At 42.0% G+C, this 15816-nt stretch overlaps 1 protein-coding gene across 5 annotated transcripts in view; it reads left to right on the top strand.

The window, feature by feature from the left end:
• Positions 1-15816, top strand: part of PRKG1 (protein kinase cGMP-dependent 1) — a 1248331-nt gene that overhangs the window by 1187204 nt on the left and 45311 nt on the right. For 3 of the 5 annotated variants that reach the window (XM_042959915.1, XM_042959911.1, XM_042959912.1), the window contains exon 10: positions 11293-11389. In XM_042959915.1, coding sequence (XP_042815849.1) covers positions 11293-11389 — 97 coding nt within the window. The other 2 variants (XM_042959913.1, XM_042959914.1) reach the window with 2 other exon arrangements.

The following is a 15816-nucleotide window of genomic DNA, read 5'->3' as shown; positions in this document are numbered from 1 at the left end:
CGGATGGACCTCCAGCGTCCCCACCACATGCCTGGTAGAGAGCAGCAACAAGTCGAGACGGTGCCGTCATCACAAACCGCTTGTGTTCTATTGCACAAGCTCTTGCAAACCCAGATTAATCCACCAAGGCCATGTAACCCTGGTGGTTAGGAACCGCTGAAAGTTAATAACTTGGATGAGGAAAGGGAGGTCACAGAAAGAGAATTGAGAATAGGATGGAGACAAAAGGTCATCCCTATCCATGGAAAATCTGTAAAGAAAAGGAGGCCACACATGGGGGGAAAAAAAAAAACACGTTCTCTAGCTGTTACATAATACAAAGAATAACCATAATAGGTCTGAATGCCCCTCCCAGTTTTCTGCATTTTATCCTTATTATTTATCAATCATTTGAAAAGGGAGAAAAGGACTTAGTGCTATTCAGTAGGCCTTATTCACGCCTAGGGTCAGGAGGTTTATGAAGCGGTAAGATAAATGCATCATTTCTATTATACGTACACAGAAAAAAGTACTCGTAACCTAATTTGGGGAGAATTCACTTAATATTCTAATGGAATCACTCATCTCTGCAGCCTCTTAGTCCATAGTCCTCTTTTAAAAACCATTGTTACAAGCGCAGAAAAATTACCAGTATGTGTTAGCCCCGAAGTGAAGGTCAGCTGAAGTGGCATAACAGTATTTATTTCAATCGGCGGTCCAACCGAAATGAAACGTGAGGGCAAATTAGTTCTGAACTTCTGCGAGAAAGGCAATGTGTACTCAGAGAGACAATTATGGTATTAATTTGCTATCATTGTAGATAAGAAAAGAAGCAGGCATTTGAGGGTCTTGAGTTCTTCCCTCATTACCATTCTCTCTCCACTCCTGTGATTTGTGTAAAAATGTGTGGGAAAATGGGGCGCCTGGGTGGCTCAGTCGGTTAAGCGTCGGACTTCAGCTCAGGTCACGATCTCACAGTCCGTGAGTTCGAGCCCCGCGTCGGGCTCTGTGCTGACTTCTCAGAGCCTGGAGCCTGCTTCGGATTCTGTGTCTCCCTCTCTGCCCCTCCCCCGTTCATGCTCTGTCTCTCTCTGTCACAAAAATAAATAAACGTTAAAAAAAAATTTTTTTTTTAAATGTGTGGGAAAGCACCAGTTTCTACTATTGTAGCTACAGGTGCAAATCCTAAGCAGTGTATTGTATTGTGACCCTTTTGCATGATTGTGCAGAAAGCTTGGTAGTGTGGAAATGTGTGATGCCTTTATGAACTTGCCCGATCTTGAGGGGGACACATTTCTAAGGTAAGAATGATGGAGCTCGCTGACCCAGCTCATTTTGCATTTGTGGGTTCCTCTAATGACGTGCCGTGTTAAGCAAGTACAGAATGCCCGTCTGAGCCAGCCGATCGAGGTTTGCGTCATCAGCGATAAGTCCTATCAATAGCATGTCTCCTTGATATCACACTTCACTTCCTCCAGAAAAACTCAGAATGCCAGCCAAATCATGAGAAAATATCGTATGCATTCTCAAAGATCATTAGAGACTAACTATTTAGAACTTGGGACACGTTCCCGTGATATCCATATACGATGTGACAGGTGTCCACCACACGCGTATAAAGTTGGCACTACAAGTTCCTTAAAACTTTCGTGTTGTGACCAGAGTTGGTAACTCCTGGGCCGCGCAACAGAGAAATGAGTCAGGACTAAAAATCAAAGGCACAGGCAAGGTTACTTGGGGGTTCCCGCTCAAGTGGAAGGGAGGCGCGGCACCGATGGAGAAGGGTTAAGACGCCCTGCTCGTAGAGAGGAAGTTGGCACTCGGGTAGGGACCTACTCAGGTCCAGCATGCTAATGAGGGAAAGGCGGAAAAATGCTCCATCCTGATTGGTTGGAAGGGCCTTGCTCTGATTGGTTGATATTGGCAGACAACTCTAGCTCATTGGTGCTTTCTGGAGCCAGGTCCTCGGTTTTATAGTCCCCGAGCTCCTGTATGGGGCCAAACCGTGGCTGCATCCTGGGTCGGCCGTGGGAGAGAAGGGGCTGAACAGTAACAGCCCACGGAAAGTGGCCCAGGTACGCAGTGGTTTTCACTTGGGGCTTGTTCCTGTCTCCCTATGATCATCACCTTGGTAATTAACATCTCTGTAGACTTACCTATACATTTTTTTTAATGTTTGTTTATTTTTGAGAGAGAAAGAGTGCGAGCGGGGGCGGGGCAGAGAGAGAGCACACACACAGAATCTAAAGCAGGCTCCGGGCTCTGAGCTCGAACCCACGAAACGTGAGATCATGACCTGAGCCGAAGTCGGCCGCTTAACCGACTGAGCCACCCCTGCGCCCCTGTATAGACTTACCTATAAAATTTATTTTAAAATATTGTTGCCTGGCTCCATATCCCAAGATTTTATCAACTCTGTTTTTAACTCAGCCATAATTCTGATATGAATCCTGGGTGGGAGGGAGCCTTAGGTTTATTACAGTCCATGGTGCAATGCCTTCGTAGTTCTGTTTTGGACATGGAGACGTACCTTTGCTGTCTGCTATCTCGGAGGTGCATTGGGGGTCTCCTGTTTGCGCCGTTTGCATAACCAGAAGCTGAGAGCAAGACGCCCTTAAATGAAAGGCTCTGGTAGTATTTCCTGAAATAGGAGCTTCGGGAGATAGGGATTGGAGGTGGGCTGGGGAAGAGGACCCCAAAGGAGGTAAAGGGAAGCCATGGATACCTGGGCTTTCTGCAAAGTGTCCATCTCAGACATTTGGGATTCCAGAACCATCAAGCTGCAAGTGAGCCTCATAGACCTGTCTAGTGCAAACCCTTCGTTTTGCCGAAAAGAGACAGTCTTGCTCAAGGTAGTGCCCGACCGATCCCTGGCCACTTCCTTTATTGTATCCCTGGAACCTCGGGAGGGTGGCATCGGTGGCAGTCTTCCTGCCACACACTGCATTTTACTGTCTTTACATTCTTTGGCCCACTGTGATCATGACCATGTGGCCCCTGTCCCTTAAGTTCACACAGAATCCTTCAGGGACCAAGGGAAACATATGAATGGGAGTACACAGCAAAGGTTCTGAGTTCAGAAGTAAAATGTGCCCCCTGGTGTTTATTTGATCCCTAATCCTTCTGTGCCCAGCTGAGTCTTCCCACTGATTGCTTTAAGATTATGATGGAGATTGATTTTAAGGTTAAGATCAAACTCCCCCTTATTTCTGTCGATATTTTCACCCGTATATTGAGCATGACCTATAAGAAAAGTCTTGGGGTAGAAAAGAGATTTTTCTATTTTGGGGGAAATCTTGGGCTGTCTTTTGCTCAGAACCGTAGGCCATGGCAAACAGAGTCCCCAGGTAGATGGTATGCATTCTGTCATACTGGGCATTTTCTCAGGGGGCAACAGGATGAGGGATGAGGGTACTTCCCAGAGGCCTGAGTTACTGGAAGAGAGAGGCAGGAGGGGTGGTCATTTTTGCCGATTTTGTTTCCCCTGCACCTCACCTCCCCACCTTGGGAAGCTGTGATGTGCCACCTGGACCACCCTGGTCTACAGTCAGAAACAAAAGACTGGGGCAGAGATTCTAACCTGTGGTTGTAGGAGAGCAGGAGGAAATCACTTTGCACTGAGATGAGAGAGAACTTCCACAAACAACTAGCCCCTGATGGCCGTCCATTTACAGGAAGGAAATACCTATCCTGGCACAAATAAAGCTGGGATTGCGTGCCTGCCTTTGTTTGCGATCATCTGTATTTTCTAAAGCAAAATAATAATCATGGATATGATAATTAACTTTCTGTTGTAGAGAAACAGCACTGGCGGAAAAATCAATTCCTTTCTTCCCATTTTTTTCATGGCAATATATATTTATTTAGGTCTTTATTTTAGAAAAAGAAAATTCATCTCAGACTATGTGAAAACGATTTCGCTTTAACTAAAAATCCTTATTGGCTAGCACATTTCGAGCCAACAGTGGGTAGCATATCCTCATTCATCTTTGGCAAATACTACTCCGATGTTTGAATGTTTAAAAAATTATCTTTTAGGCATTAACATTCACTCACTCTGGATCCTTTTATTTAACTGGGGCTCATCCTTGCATTGCCACATCGTAGGCAGAAGGCATAAGAGCTTAACTACACGAGTCACACTCTGGATGCAAATGTGTAATAAAATACCATATTATTTAAATATACTTCAAGTTTTATGTTTGCCTTTGTTTTTCCAATATCAGAATATTACGAAAACTGCAGACACAGAATCAGATTGTAAAAAGACAACAAGTCCAAACACCTGGCCCGTATGCCTGAGTCTTTGTGACCTTGGCTAAGTCACTTAGCGTCTGTGGGCTTAGTTTGTTTTTTAGTTTTTAAAAAGGCAGAGGTTGGGTTAGGTGAGCTCCCAATAGCGTTGATCCAGATTTTGAACCACGATAGTATCGTCAAACTCTGAGATAAAAGTATCTGTAAGGTTGGGCGATTCTCTATTATCTTGTTTAAAAGGCAATTCAGTTTTTTGGAGCAGGTATAAATACGCCTTGATGTGAGACTCTCACAAGGGTTCTAGCCCTACTTCTGCTGTTTAATTACTGAAACCAACCACTTAACCACTGGTCCACCCCCTGGCAAATAGAAGTAAAAAATATTTGTTATCCCATCTCCACAGAGAATCGAGGAGGATAAATTAAATGAGAGAAATTTAGAGTCCTTGCAAGAAAGCCTCAATAGAGACTATTTGCATTACTATCATTCTTATTATGCAGCAGATATGAGAAATGCAATTTTCCTGTGTATTCCTGTTGGCTGTATCTCCTCAAGGAAATGTGTTTGAAAAATAAGTGGAACTATTTAAGGACCAGAGTACTCAAAGAAAAAAAAAGTCTGTGTTCCTGAAAACCACAATTTTTGAAATCTAGAGAGCAAACTAATGGTATCTCAGATTCCCTGAAGACGAGATTACACTTTCTGGAGAAAATTGACATAATGAAATACTTGATATTCATTAAATTACTTTTAAACTTTTTAGTTCTTTTAAGTTTTGGCCTCTACCGCTGACGGAATACTGACTCTACCGGCCACCTTACCTACGTGCCTTACGGCCACATGCATGAGAAAACACCCCTTTTGTTTAGAATTTTGGGAATAGGGTTTCTTATGTTGACAGGGATTCTTGTAAAATGGTTATTTGAAAAACGATTCTTGCAACAAGAAATAACTCCCTGTTCAAACCTGAAGCTATAAAATGGCCCAGTCTGTTTCCTGATGAAGTCAAAACATGGCAATATATATTTATTATTGGAATATATTTTCCATTTTTAAAGTTTAGTTTATCAAGGAGACTTTTAATAAAGAGTTGAATTAATAAGAGATGATTGGTGGCTTGATTACAGATTTAAGAAAGACTATTCATTTTTTATTTGGGTGGCTAAGCTTATTTAACTCCAAACATTTGAGAATCAGGGGAATAAGGACAGGTACCTACTAACTGTTTTTACATATACAAATATAGCACTATAGTACCAGCTCAAACCACGTTTATTTTAAATGTGCAACGTACGGGGCGCCTGGGTGGCTCGGTCAGTTAAACATCCGACTTCGGCTCAGGTCGCGATCTCGCGGTCCGTGAGTTCGAGCCCCGCGTCGGGCTCTGTGCTGACCGCTCGGAGCCTGGAGCCTGTTTCCGATTCTGTGTCTCCCTCTCTCTCTGCCCCTCCCCTGTTCACGCTCTGTCTCTCTCTGTCTCAAAAATAAATAAACGTTAAAAAAAAATTTAAATGTGCGAAGTTGTTCGTCCAGTTTCCAATTCCACTTTCTCTCTATAAAGTGACTTTTCTGGCTGAATTTCTATTTATTTTATCAGACCTATAAATTACTCAGTGAACCAAGCTTTCTGAAATCAGGAACTATTTCTGCATAAATTCTGCACACCAAATTAAGTGTTTATCGAGTAGACGACCAGCATCATATCTTGGTTATATCACAGACCAGGTATACTTTTGTGCTTAAGGCTCGCTTTCTGAAAGTTCTTCTCTTATCTGAAACCTTCTTGAAAAGGGTTTTAATTATTTCTGTAGGTATTTATAGATTGCAATGCTCTTGGGTCACATAAATCTTTTTTAAAAATGATTCCTAGGCGTTTATCTGGACATTTAAGTAAAGATTCGGACACACTATAAAATTCACCCTTATTAAGTGTATATTGGTTGATACTCCTAAAAAGGCCTAAATGTTGAAGAAATCAGGTCTTGGAAGTACAAAGTCATTGGCAGAGCTGGAACCACAAGTCATTAACTTTTGTCGGTATGCCAGGATGCTCTCCTGTTATTTTTAAGGCCGAAGTAGACACTGTCTGATTGAATCTCATCTTACCTAGTGAAGTTATGGAATGAGAAACGTAGTCCTAGGTGAGAGTCTGGGTGTTTACTGAAACATTTCATTTTTATAGATTTCCCAAGATGTAAGAAAATGAAACTCAACAAGAAACAAAATATACCCAATAGCGGTTGAGCTCAGGCAAAGCCTTGGTAACTAATTTGCATGTGGATTCGAAGATACTAAGACTTTCTTTGTTTTTTCTTGGAGACTCTTAGAGCAGACTTCTGAAGCAATGTGGGTTATAGATGAGTGGAGCTAAGGCAGAGAGGGCCACATTAGCCTTTTGTTCTGCAGGCTCTTAACTACTGGCTTTTGTAACCCATCCAGAACTATTGTTACGTTCCTTTGAATCCTAGAGGCTTACTTTAAAAATGCACATAGTATTGTCTGCTTTGTAAAATAATGCTGAGCTATTACTGTTGTTCTAATGACAAGATGATGACAAAATTTTAAATTCCATACATTTTTGTACTGGGTAGAATCCTCACACGTGGTTTCCGAGAGAGAGAGAGAGAGAGAGAGAGAGAGAGAGAGAGAGAGAGAGAGAGAGAGAGAGAGAGAGGAGAGAAGGAGGGAGATTGATTTACTTCTTCATAACGATAGTCAGTCATAAGGTGTAGAACCCAATTCTGTTATTTTGAGATGATGACAGGATTGATTCATGAATATAAGGCAACGATGGAAAAACAAATGTGGTAAATGATGGGGGACACTGGGTTCTTACTCCATGGCTTTGTGGAAGCTGGTAATACCAGAAGAGATGGAGAAATGAAGATGGTTATTGTCTATTTCCTAAGGAAAGTGAGCATAATATCATAAAGGTATGTAGCTTTATATATAGAGAGAGAGGTTGAGATTCTTCTCGGACCGTTCTGTTTCTAGACTGTGCTTCTGTGCCTTGGTCTCATCATTTTTACACCTGCTGCTTTACATTTTCATTGCTTTTGGAACTTCTTGGTGTATAGGTAGAAATGAAAAGAAGAGGTGAACATGTAGGCAACTGTGTCCCTCGTTATCAGTTCTTTTTTTTAAGAAAAAGTTTAGTATTTCACCATTTAAAGAGTACCCTGTACAGATTAGCAGTTGTGAATTCTAATCACCCAGAGCCCCAGCTAAATAACATGGTCAGGACTGTTTGAGAAATGATATGTTATCTCTGTCTCCTTCACCCAACACAACTTATTGTGTATACAATTCATTGTATAGTTATTTTTGTGTTGTAGGGTTTTGTAAGCTCCCTGACACATGCAAAAAAAGACATGTCGTTATTTGCACTTTTCTGAGAAGAGAACCCATAGATTTCACCCCATACTAAAATAATACTAACAATATCCTTTTGAAAAATTAGTATCTCAACCTGAGTTGAGAACCATTAGAAAAGAGACTTTGTACACCTTTGTAGATTTTAAGCAACTAAACATGGAGAACTTTGTGTCTTACTGATGTGAATTTCCCCCTAGCATCTGGCTGTTGTCCCTTTCATAAGCACTATGGCACAGATGAATTTTAGACTTGCACAGGGGTGCCTGGGTGGCTCAGTCGGTTGAGCGACTGACTTCAGCTCAGGTCATGATCTCACAGTTTGTGAGTTCGAGCCCCACGTCGGGCTCTGTGCTGACAGCTAGGAGCCTGGAGCCTACTTCAGATTCAGTGTCTCCCTCTCTCTCTGCCCCTTCCCCACTCCTGCTCTGTCTCTCTCTCTGTCTCAGAAATAAAGATTTTTTAAAAAAAATTTTTTTAATGATTAAAAAAAAATGAATTGCACAAAGCTGGGCCTTGTTCCTTGGACCTGTATCCCATTAAGAACTTGGGTTCTACACCGACTTCCTTCAGGCAAAAGAAGTTTAGTTAATAGAACAACAACCATTGATTTAACCAATTTATTTAGTCTCCTTTCCCACTCAAACTTTTACCAACTCATTAACAAGCAAAACAGAATCGATGGATTCAAATTATCTTCAAATAATCTCTGAGTAAAAAGAAAGAAAGAAAATGTCTCTCCAAGTTATGAGCAAGAGGGGTTGCCTGAAGAAGCTAAGTCATCTGTAGTTTTTCTTATACGGGTTCCTTCTAGTGGTGATTTCCACATTAAAAAAGAAGTTATTAATCCAAAAAGTTATTCAAAAAAGAAAAGTAGACAGGGTCTCTGTGATCCAGATGTAACTCTTGTCCATAAAGAGTAACCTGAATGAAAAATAAATACATATAGAATATTAAGCAACTAATATTCCCTTGGTGGGAAAGAAAAAAAAAAACACTGTGATAGCATTCCCACTTTGTTTGGCCTCCCTGAGAATCAGAACCTGGCATGAATAGAATGGAATAGAACATCAGGAGTATATTATCCAAAGGCCCCTCAAAATGTATCTCACCAAGCACCAGATAAAATCACCCTACTAGGTGGTATTTTAACAAGTCACCAAGCAGTATTGGCAAAGTAATTAGCAAAGATGAACAAAGTACGATGACAGTGACAGTGTTACCAATCTCTTTTCATTAAAACATGAAATATTTTACGTAATGGTAATTGTGCTTACAGTGTGTGGAACAGTGTATGTTTAAGTGGGTTGTGATGGCTACAGAGAAAATATCTACCATTTAACATGAGATGTAATTCATCCATCCCCATTAATGAAAATACCATCTGTAATTAATCAAATAGTAAGCATAAAGTCAAGAGGATTTTGCTGTAGAAATTTCAACACAAAATAGCCACCTTATGACTTCTGCAGTCTCCGTGTGTGTGTGTGTGTGTGTGTGTGTGTGTGTGTGTGTGTGTGTGTTTTAGCAACATTGCCTTTTTTTTTTCAAGCTGTGTTAGCCATTACAGAACTAGTGGTCATTTCAAAGGGTCTAGGATCCAAGGGCAGGAGGCCAGACCACGTTGTGAGAGGCCCCAACACTCTTGGCATGAACACATCCCCCTGAGACTCATCAGGCAGCCACTGATGTCCCAGGACCACTTTAACCCACCCCAAAATGTTTCTATGGTTTCTGCAGTTCCTGAGGCTTCTCGGTTGGACCTATATAGCCCTCTACCCTTGCTGTGAATCAGAATCGCTGAGGGAGCTTTAAAAAAATACAGATATTTGGGTCCTGTTTGCAAAGATTTCAGAATCACTCGGTGTGTGGTGGGACTCAGATGAAATGGTTCCTGATAGATGCCCAGGAGGTTCCAACAAAGGGCTGAAGGTCACATGTGTAGATGTGTCACCAGCCTAACTTTACGGAGCCCAAGTGTAAGAGTCCAAAAGTATCTTCAGGAGCTGTGAGAACACCACACTGTAAATATATAAAATGTTATCAAAATAGCCTGAGTTTACCCTCTTCATATCTGAGTTTCTCAATCCAGCAGGCACATAGGGTATTATTCAAAAACAATCTCTTTAAGAATCTGACTATCTGGCCTGCCAGGAAATGCTTGACCACATAGAAACTGTCACAGGGTCTGATCCCAACAGATGTCCTTGGAAAGCACCTGTTGGAGTGAACTCTGCCCTTTAAATGGGATGGAGTTTTAATTTTCCAGAAGTAGTGGGCCCGTTGGAATGCTAGAAATGCCCATTTGCTGCTTATGTCCATTCTAGTAAACCACCTCCTGAACTGAGAAGCTAATCTCCTGGTTGTGTCGATAATGAGAGAAGTCTACAGATGCCCTCAGGATTGGCCAGCTGCCTCATCTATAGGGGTTTATTAGAGGGAGCTGAGTTCATGTAACCAGCCAGTCATGAAACCAGGTTGTCTCGAGAGTCTGTCAAGAATTGTTCGAATCTGGGACTGTGGTGGTAGATTGGAGAACGTTAAAATGTCACCTAGAAACTTTACCTTCCTCCCAAGTGGAGAGTCTAATGTGTGTTCGATTACAAGGGAGGAGCTAAAGTGTTACACGGCTTAATGCCAAATACGCCTTCGGGTGGCTGTGTCCAAAACCTGACAGAAATGAGCAGTGCCCGTGTCACCATCTCAAAGGTATATCATCATGTCTATCTATAGCGTGGACCGAGCCGGGGACCGCCTGGCCGAAGGTCACGGGTTACGCATAGCTGTGCAAATACTTGATTACTGAGACAGCTGTATCACTCCCTGACCTGACATCAGTGAGACATTAGTGACATGACTGTTATGCCTTCCTGCCCTTTCTAAAAATAGTAGGGCCTTTGACAAGAAGATATTTTGAGCGTCTCGTCAGGGGAAGCCTATCCTGGCCACTCGCATGGGTCAGATCGGCACGGGGCACAGTTAGACTTTGGGAGCACAGCCCTCGCTTCTCCTCTCGTATAAGGAGCTGGCAAAGATAAAGACACTGGGACTCCCGGCTCAGAAGCCGTGGGTACACATAAACGGAGGAGGACACTTTTTAGGAATGTGAATGGGCTTCCGAAACCCTCCGTTTCGGACATTTGCACCCCCGTCCTCAGCTTTTCGGATCTGTTTTCATAAACCCCGGCTGTGATGTCGCTCCAGGGACCTCGGTGATCTTGCCGCTTTCAGTGGATACTAACAGGAGCCACTGGCAGCCTGTGGATAAGGGCGACTAATGAGAAACTGCCGTCCCCCAGCGGGACGGCCAAAACCAAACCCAGCAAAACCACAAATCCCCAAGCAAAACCAAAAAAGAACCGCCCCAGCCATCCGTGCTCACAGGAAGACGCGCAGGAAAGCACTGCGATGTGACTTTGGTCTGGTAACTGGATTTATCGGTCACATGACTGGCAGGCACCAGGTACCTGGTCTCATTCTCCTCTGACCCACAAGTGCAAATCTTGGTTATTCTGCACCACTGGGACCAAAACATTATGATGGTGAGGACACAGAGACTCTAAAAGCAAAGATGGAATCTGAGCAGGTAAACCCTGTGCCACAGGCCTGTCATCCCGGGGCGGTCGTGTGTGGTTCTCGTGTTTGCACCTCTAAGAAATTTCCGTTTTTTCGCATCAAAAAATCCAGATACGAAGCCGAAGCCGCTTTCTTCGCCAACCTGAAGCTGTCTGACTTCAACATCATCGACACCCTTGGAGTCGGGGGCTTCGGACGAGTGGAGCTGGTAGGTGACTCTTCTTTACGTGCTCTTGAGAGCCCCTCTCCCTCCTGTATCTGTGCTCCTCGATTAAGATCTCTCTGCTCTGCTCTCTCCTCGTTAAGTATGATCGTTCCCGAATCGCGACCATATGCTTTCATGTCAGTCCGTCCGAGTAGGCAGCAGTTACCGTGAGCTGTATATGATGTAGACTAGCAGTGAAATCATCAATCCACTTTAGAAAATCGTCTTCCTAGGAAATGAGAGGTAAACACGTTAACATAACGAGGAGCCATAAAGTACTTTCTATCCAGCTGATACTCTCTGGCCTCTACTTCCTTGGTTCTGAACGGGGCTCACCAACTTAGTCATGTGCCCTAACACATGTACACACACACACACACACATATATACGTATATACACATATACGTATATATGTTATATATAGATATATACATAATATAACACATGTATATATGTCTCATTTCCTTTATGTATATTTAAATTTACATTTTAATTATTGTAGCTAGGGTGCATGATTAAGTGAGTGAGCACTGTTCGGAACTAAGGAAGGAAATAAATGAGTCAAATCTATTTATCCTCTATTTATCTTCTATCTGATTAAAGATCTTTACCAGTGCTTTAAGACTTTAAAAATCACATAAATGAGGTAGTAATTCTGTGATTCTGGATTTGCAAGCACCTAGTCAGGTTATAGGGACTGTGTTTTATATAATCATATTAGATAACACGGTTTGAATATTTCACACCCATTCATGTGATACAGGTAAGTGTTAGGGTGATGAGGACATGTTGGTGCAAGTCTATTCATTAAACACATTGCGTGAATGTGGAGTGAACCGAATGAAAGCGTACTCTGTTGTGCCTTTGAAATACGCATTTAAGAACGGATGTATTACAACATAAACTGGGAAAAAAATGTATTCTGGTGACTGAGTTGCTGCATTCCAAGATTGTGTGGGTAGAAACCCTATTTGGGAGGCAGATTCATTTTCACCTCCCTGCTCCATGGAGGCGTCCCTGATACCAGAAACCAGTACAGTATGTTAGGAACTCCCTGTAGAGTGCAGTAAACAGTTCCTGTTGCCATCAGGGGACTAGAAATCTCCTTCCATCAAAGTAGACTGAGCCAGCGCTGTCTCCGATGTTTGTCCATTTGTGCCGTAGTTGGGATTTCTGGCTTTGACAGGCAGGAAAAAATGGTATTTACCTAAACATTAGACAAGACAACTTTGGAGCCATAATGTGTTTCATTGGACTTGCGCTATGCTTCCGTTAACACTGGTTGGAAACACCATAGTTCTACGGCTTCTGATTTGACTGCTGATTCATAGTGAGATTTTAGGTTACAGGAATACAAATTAAGGGCCTGGGAAAACTTGTTTTTCTGAATTCTGCCAGTTAATGCGGTCTTAGTTTTCTTTTTTCAAGAACTTTGATTTTGCAACCAAATATAACTGTTCGTAGAGCTAGTGAAGATTCATTACCGGTGTTCAATTTTACTGGGGGTGTTGGGACGTATAAACAGGTCAGGGGGTAGAGCTCCCTGCCAGGAAGAGCTTATGGTCTGGTGTGTTTATTTACTGAGCTGCGCATGTCTCAACCCCTTTCTGAATGAGGCACTATAAAGGACGGAATTCCTAGAGTTTGATTTTCTGACTTGTAGTTTCTTAAATATATTTTTTCAAAGACCGTGGACAAATTGTTGTTTTCGTTAACATTTACATTACAAATGTGTGGACTCCTGGAGGTCTGAGAATTTCAAGTTGGGGACCTTAAGTTACCAGTGAGATATTTTAGGAAATATAGGAGTTTACTTAGGATGTTTGAAATACTGAAAATTGTTCATAGACACTGAAACCCACTTTATGCTGAACAATTAAATGCCAAGCTGACAGTAGAAAACCTCTAGAAAGCTCCGTCAAAAATGTTTGAGGAAGCACAACTAACCAGAAAATTAGAGAAGGTACACACACACACACACACACACACACACACACACACACACACACACACACACAATATGTGTCCCAGGAGAGACAGTCAAGTGTAGTTCAGTCTAATTTTCTTCTTCTCCTGGATGATTACATTTTACTCTTCTACACAGATGTTTATAGGCTAATGAACACCATAACCTCAGGAATTAATTTGAGTTGGAGCCCAGTTTATATAAACATTAGATATGCCCGTAAATGATAAATCCCTAATAGGCCCCGAGGCACAACCACGTATATTAGAAAAGAGGCACATGTTTTTAACCTCAGAAGTGACGTGACGATCTTGTGTCATTTTGCACTTCCCCCAAAAAATACCGTAGGAGCATCTGAATACCCAGACTGTCTTGACTGTTCAGTGTGGCCTGGCCGTGCAGGTGATCCCTGTTGCCCTACCATCCACTGCCTCCTCCCTGCCTGGTAATACTAGTTATTGTGTGTGGAACATATTCTTCGCTGTGATCTTTCATTTTTTACACGTATTCAGTGAAGCCAGAATTTGAGGAGTTTGGCCTCAACACTCTGGCTGTAATTACACCTACTGTTGTCCTAGCGTGTGGTCAATCACCATGAGCCATGGCTCAGGAGACAGTAGTGAATCTTTCGAACAGCACCACACCATTCATAGTTCAGAGGAGAAGGCAGAGCCCAGTTCTGTTGTGATGATAGAACTCTTCACTCTCTCCTGAGAATGACATATGCAAGAAAATTCTATCACTCTTACAGAGCAAAAAGGGTAAGCGGTAGCACCTTCACATGGATTCATGTCACGTACGTATGTGCTCAGTACTGTACCAAGTGTATAAAGTAGACATCTTGAACCTACCAATCCTTAGTTCAGCAATGATGTTGATCAGGTAAATAACAAGATAAAAAATATACCACATTACACTTTAATTTCATAATAATATTTTTAAAATTTTTCCCAGGTATCGATTATAAGAATGTAAACTCTTAGGTTGAGTGTAAAGAATTAAATTTGAGTTTTTGAACGCCATTTCCCGGCAGAACTAAGTTAGGAGTTTTCTTATTTGACACACGGATTAGGTTTGTGTTATTTTGCATAGTGACGCTCTTCAGAGCCTGCTTAGCATTTCTTAATTTTTATTATTTACATCAATTTAGGTGAATTTAGATGCAGGAGGATATTTCAGGCAAGAGAATTGCTAAATAGTTGACTGCCAATGTTTGTAGAGGAGCACGTAATTTTGCCACAAAACAGAAACTCAGGGATTTGTTCAGTGATGAGGTCAGAAGCTTGAAGAAACTGTCTTATGTGCATGAGAATTCTGCTCTAAAGCTATTAAGTCTATTTCATAAATACCTTTAGCGTAACTGATTTTAACGAGTTGAATATCAGACGTGTCCCGTTCACAGCTATTACCTTTGGGAAGCCATCCATACTGCTTTCCTTTCGTTATCTGGCAGAAACCACATTTTCTGACCATTTTTTTTTATTTTGAAGAATGGGCCTTCTCATTTGTTCAGTGCTGCCTGTTTATCTTCCAGAAGACCACATTCCATTTATAAGTACTTTCAGCAAAAGAACCCTGCTTTTTTATAGATGATTTACTCATTAAAGCAGGAAGCTCTGCTGGAAGATACCTTGGTAATCCTCTTAATTTACCAGGCATGACTGCAAAACAAGGAGAATGATTTTACAATCACAAATGAAAATTAGTCCTGTTGCTCTATGGTCACGTTCCTGATTTCCTCTACTTTTCCTCTTGTCAGAGGGCTGCTGGCTTTTCAGAATAGATTTGCACACATCGGATTTTGGAACCCGGCCATGCTGATGTGGTTGCTCTGGACAACCACAGATATTTAATCTTTGTATGCAGCAATCCAGAGCCTCCCAAAGTGGAGAAAATGGAGGGACGCAGACATGGAAGATGTAATCTCTGTCTTCTTGGATTGTTTTCTGTCTGTATCATTTATTCCATATTTATACAGCGGGTTGTCTACTGGGACATACACAGTGTGAAGTAAAATAGCCATTGCCTCTAGGGACTCAGTTTACTGGGAAGGACAGTCATGGAAACGAATAAATAATCCAATAATCAAAGTATGGAGCAGCCTGTGGTTGGTGCTTGGGAGAGCAAGACATCTTGGAGGAAGTGGCATCTGTAAGACAGGAGAGTTAGCGCCTCTACATGAAGACCCTGAAGCTTTCCAGTACACTCTTATAAAAATGCAACAACTGCAGGGTAGTTGATCGACAAACTGGCATTAGTGATGTTTTTTAACGAATATTACTTCCTTACTAAAGTAAGCCTTTCGTTTGAACGCTGCTTTGTGATCTTCAGATTGGCCCACATCCAGTATATAATTTTACCTTTATGAGGCATGATCTGCTTTTACCAGAAGGAAGTCAGGATTAATGCATAGAAGGAGCCTAGGACCCCGCAGTCAGTGAAAGGGCTGCTGTTACGGCCCAG

Source organism: Panthera tigris, chromosome D2 (genome assembly GCF_018350195.1).
Source record: "Panthera tigris isolate Pti1 chromosome D2, P.tigris_Pti1_mat1.1, whole genome shotgun sequence".
Lineage (NCBI taxonomy): Eukaryota > Metazoa > Chordata > Mammalia > Carnivora > Felidae > Panthera > Panthera tigris.
The sequence above is the reverse complement of the archived record's forward strand: the minus strand, read 5'-3'. Positions and strand labels throughout refer to the sequence as shown.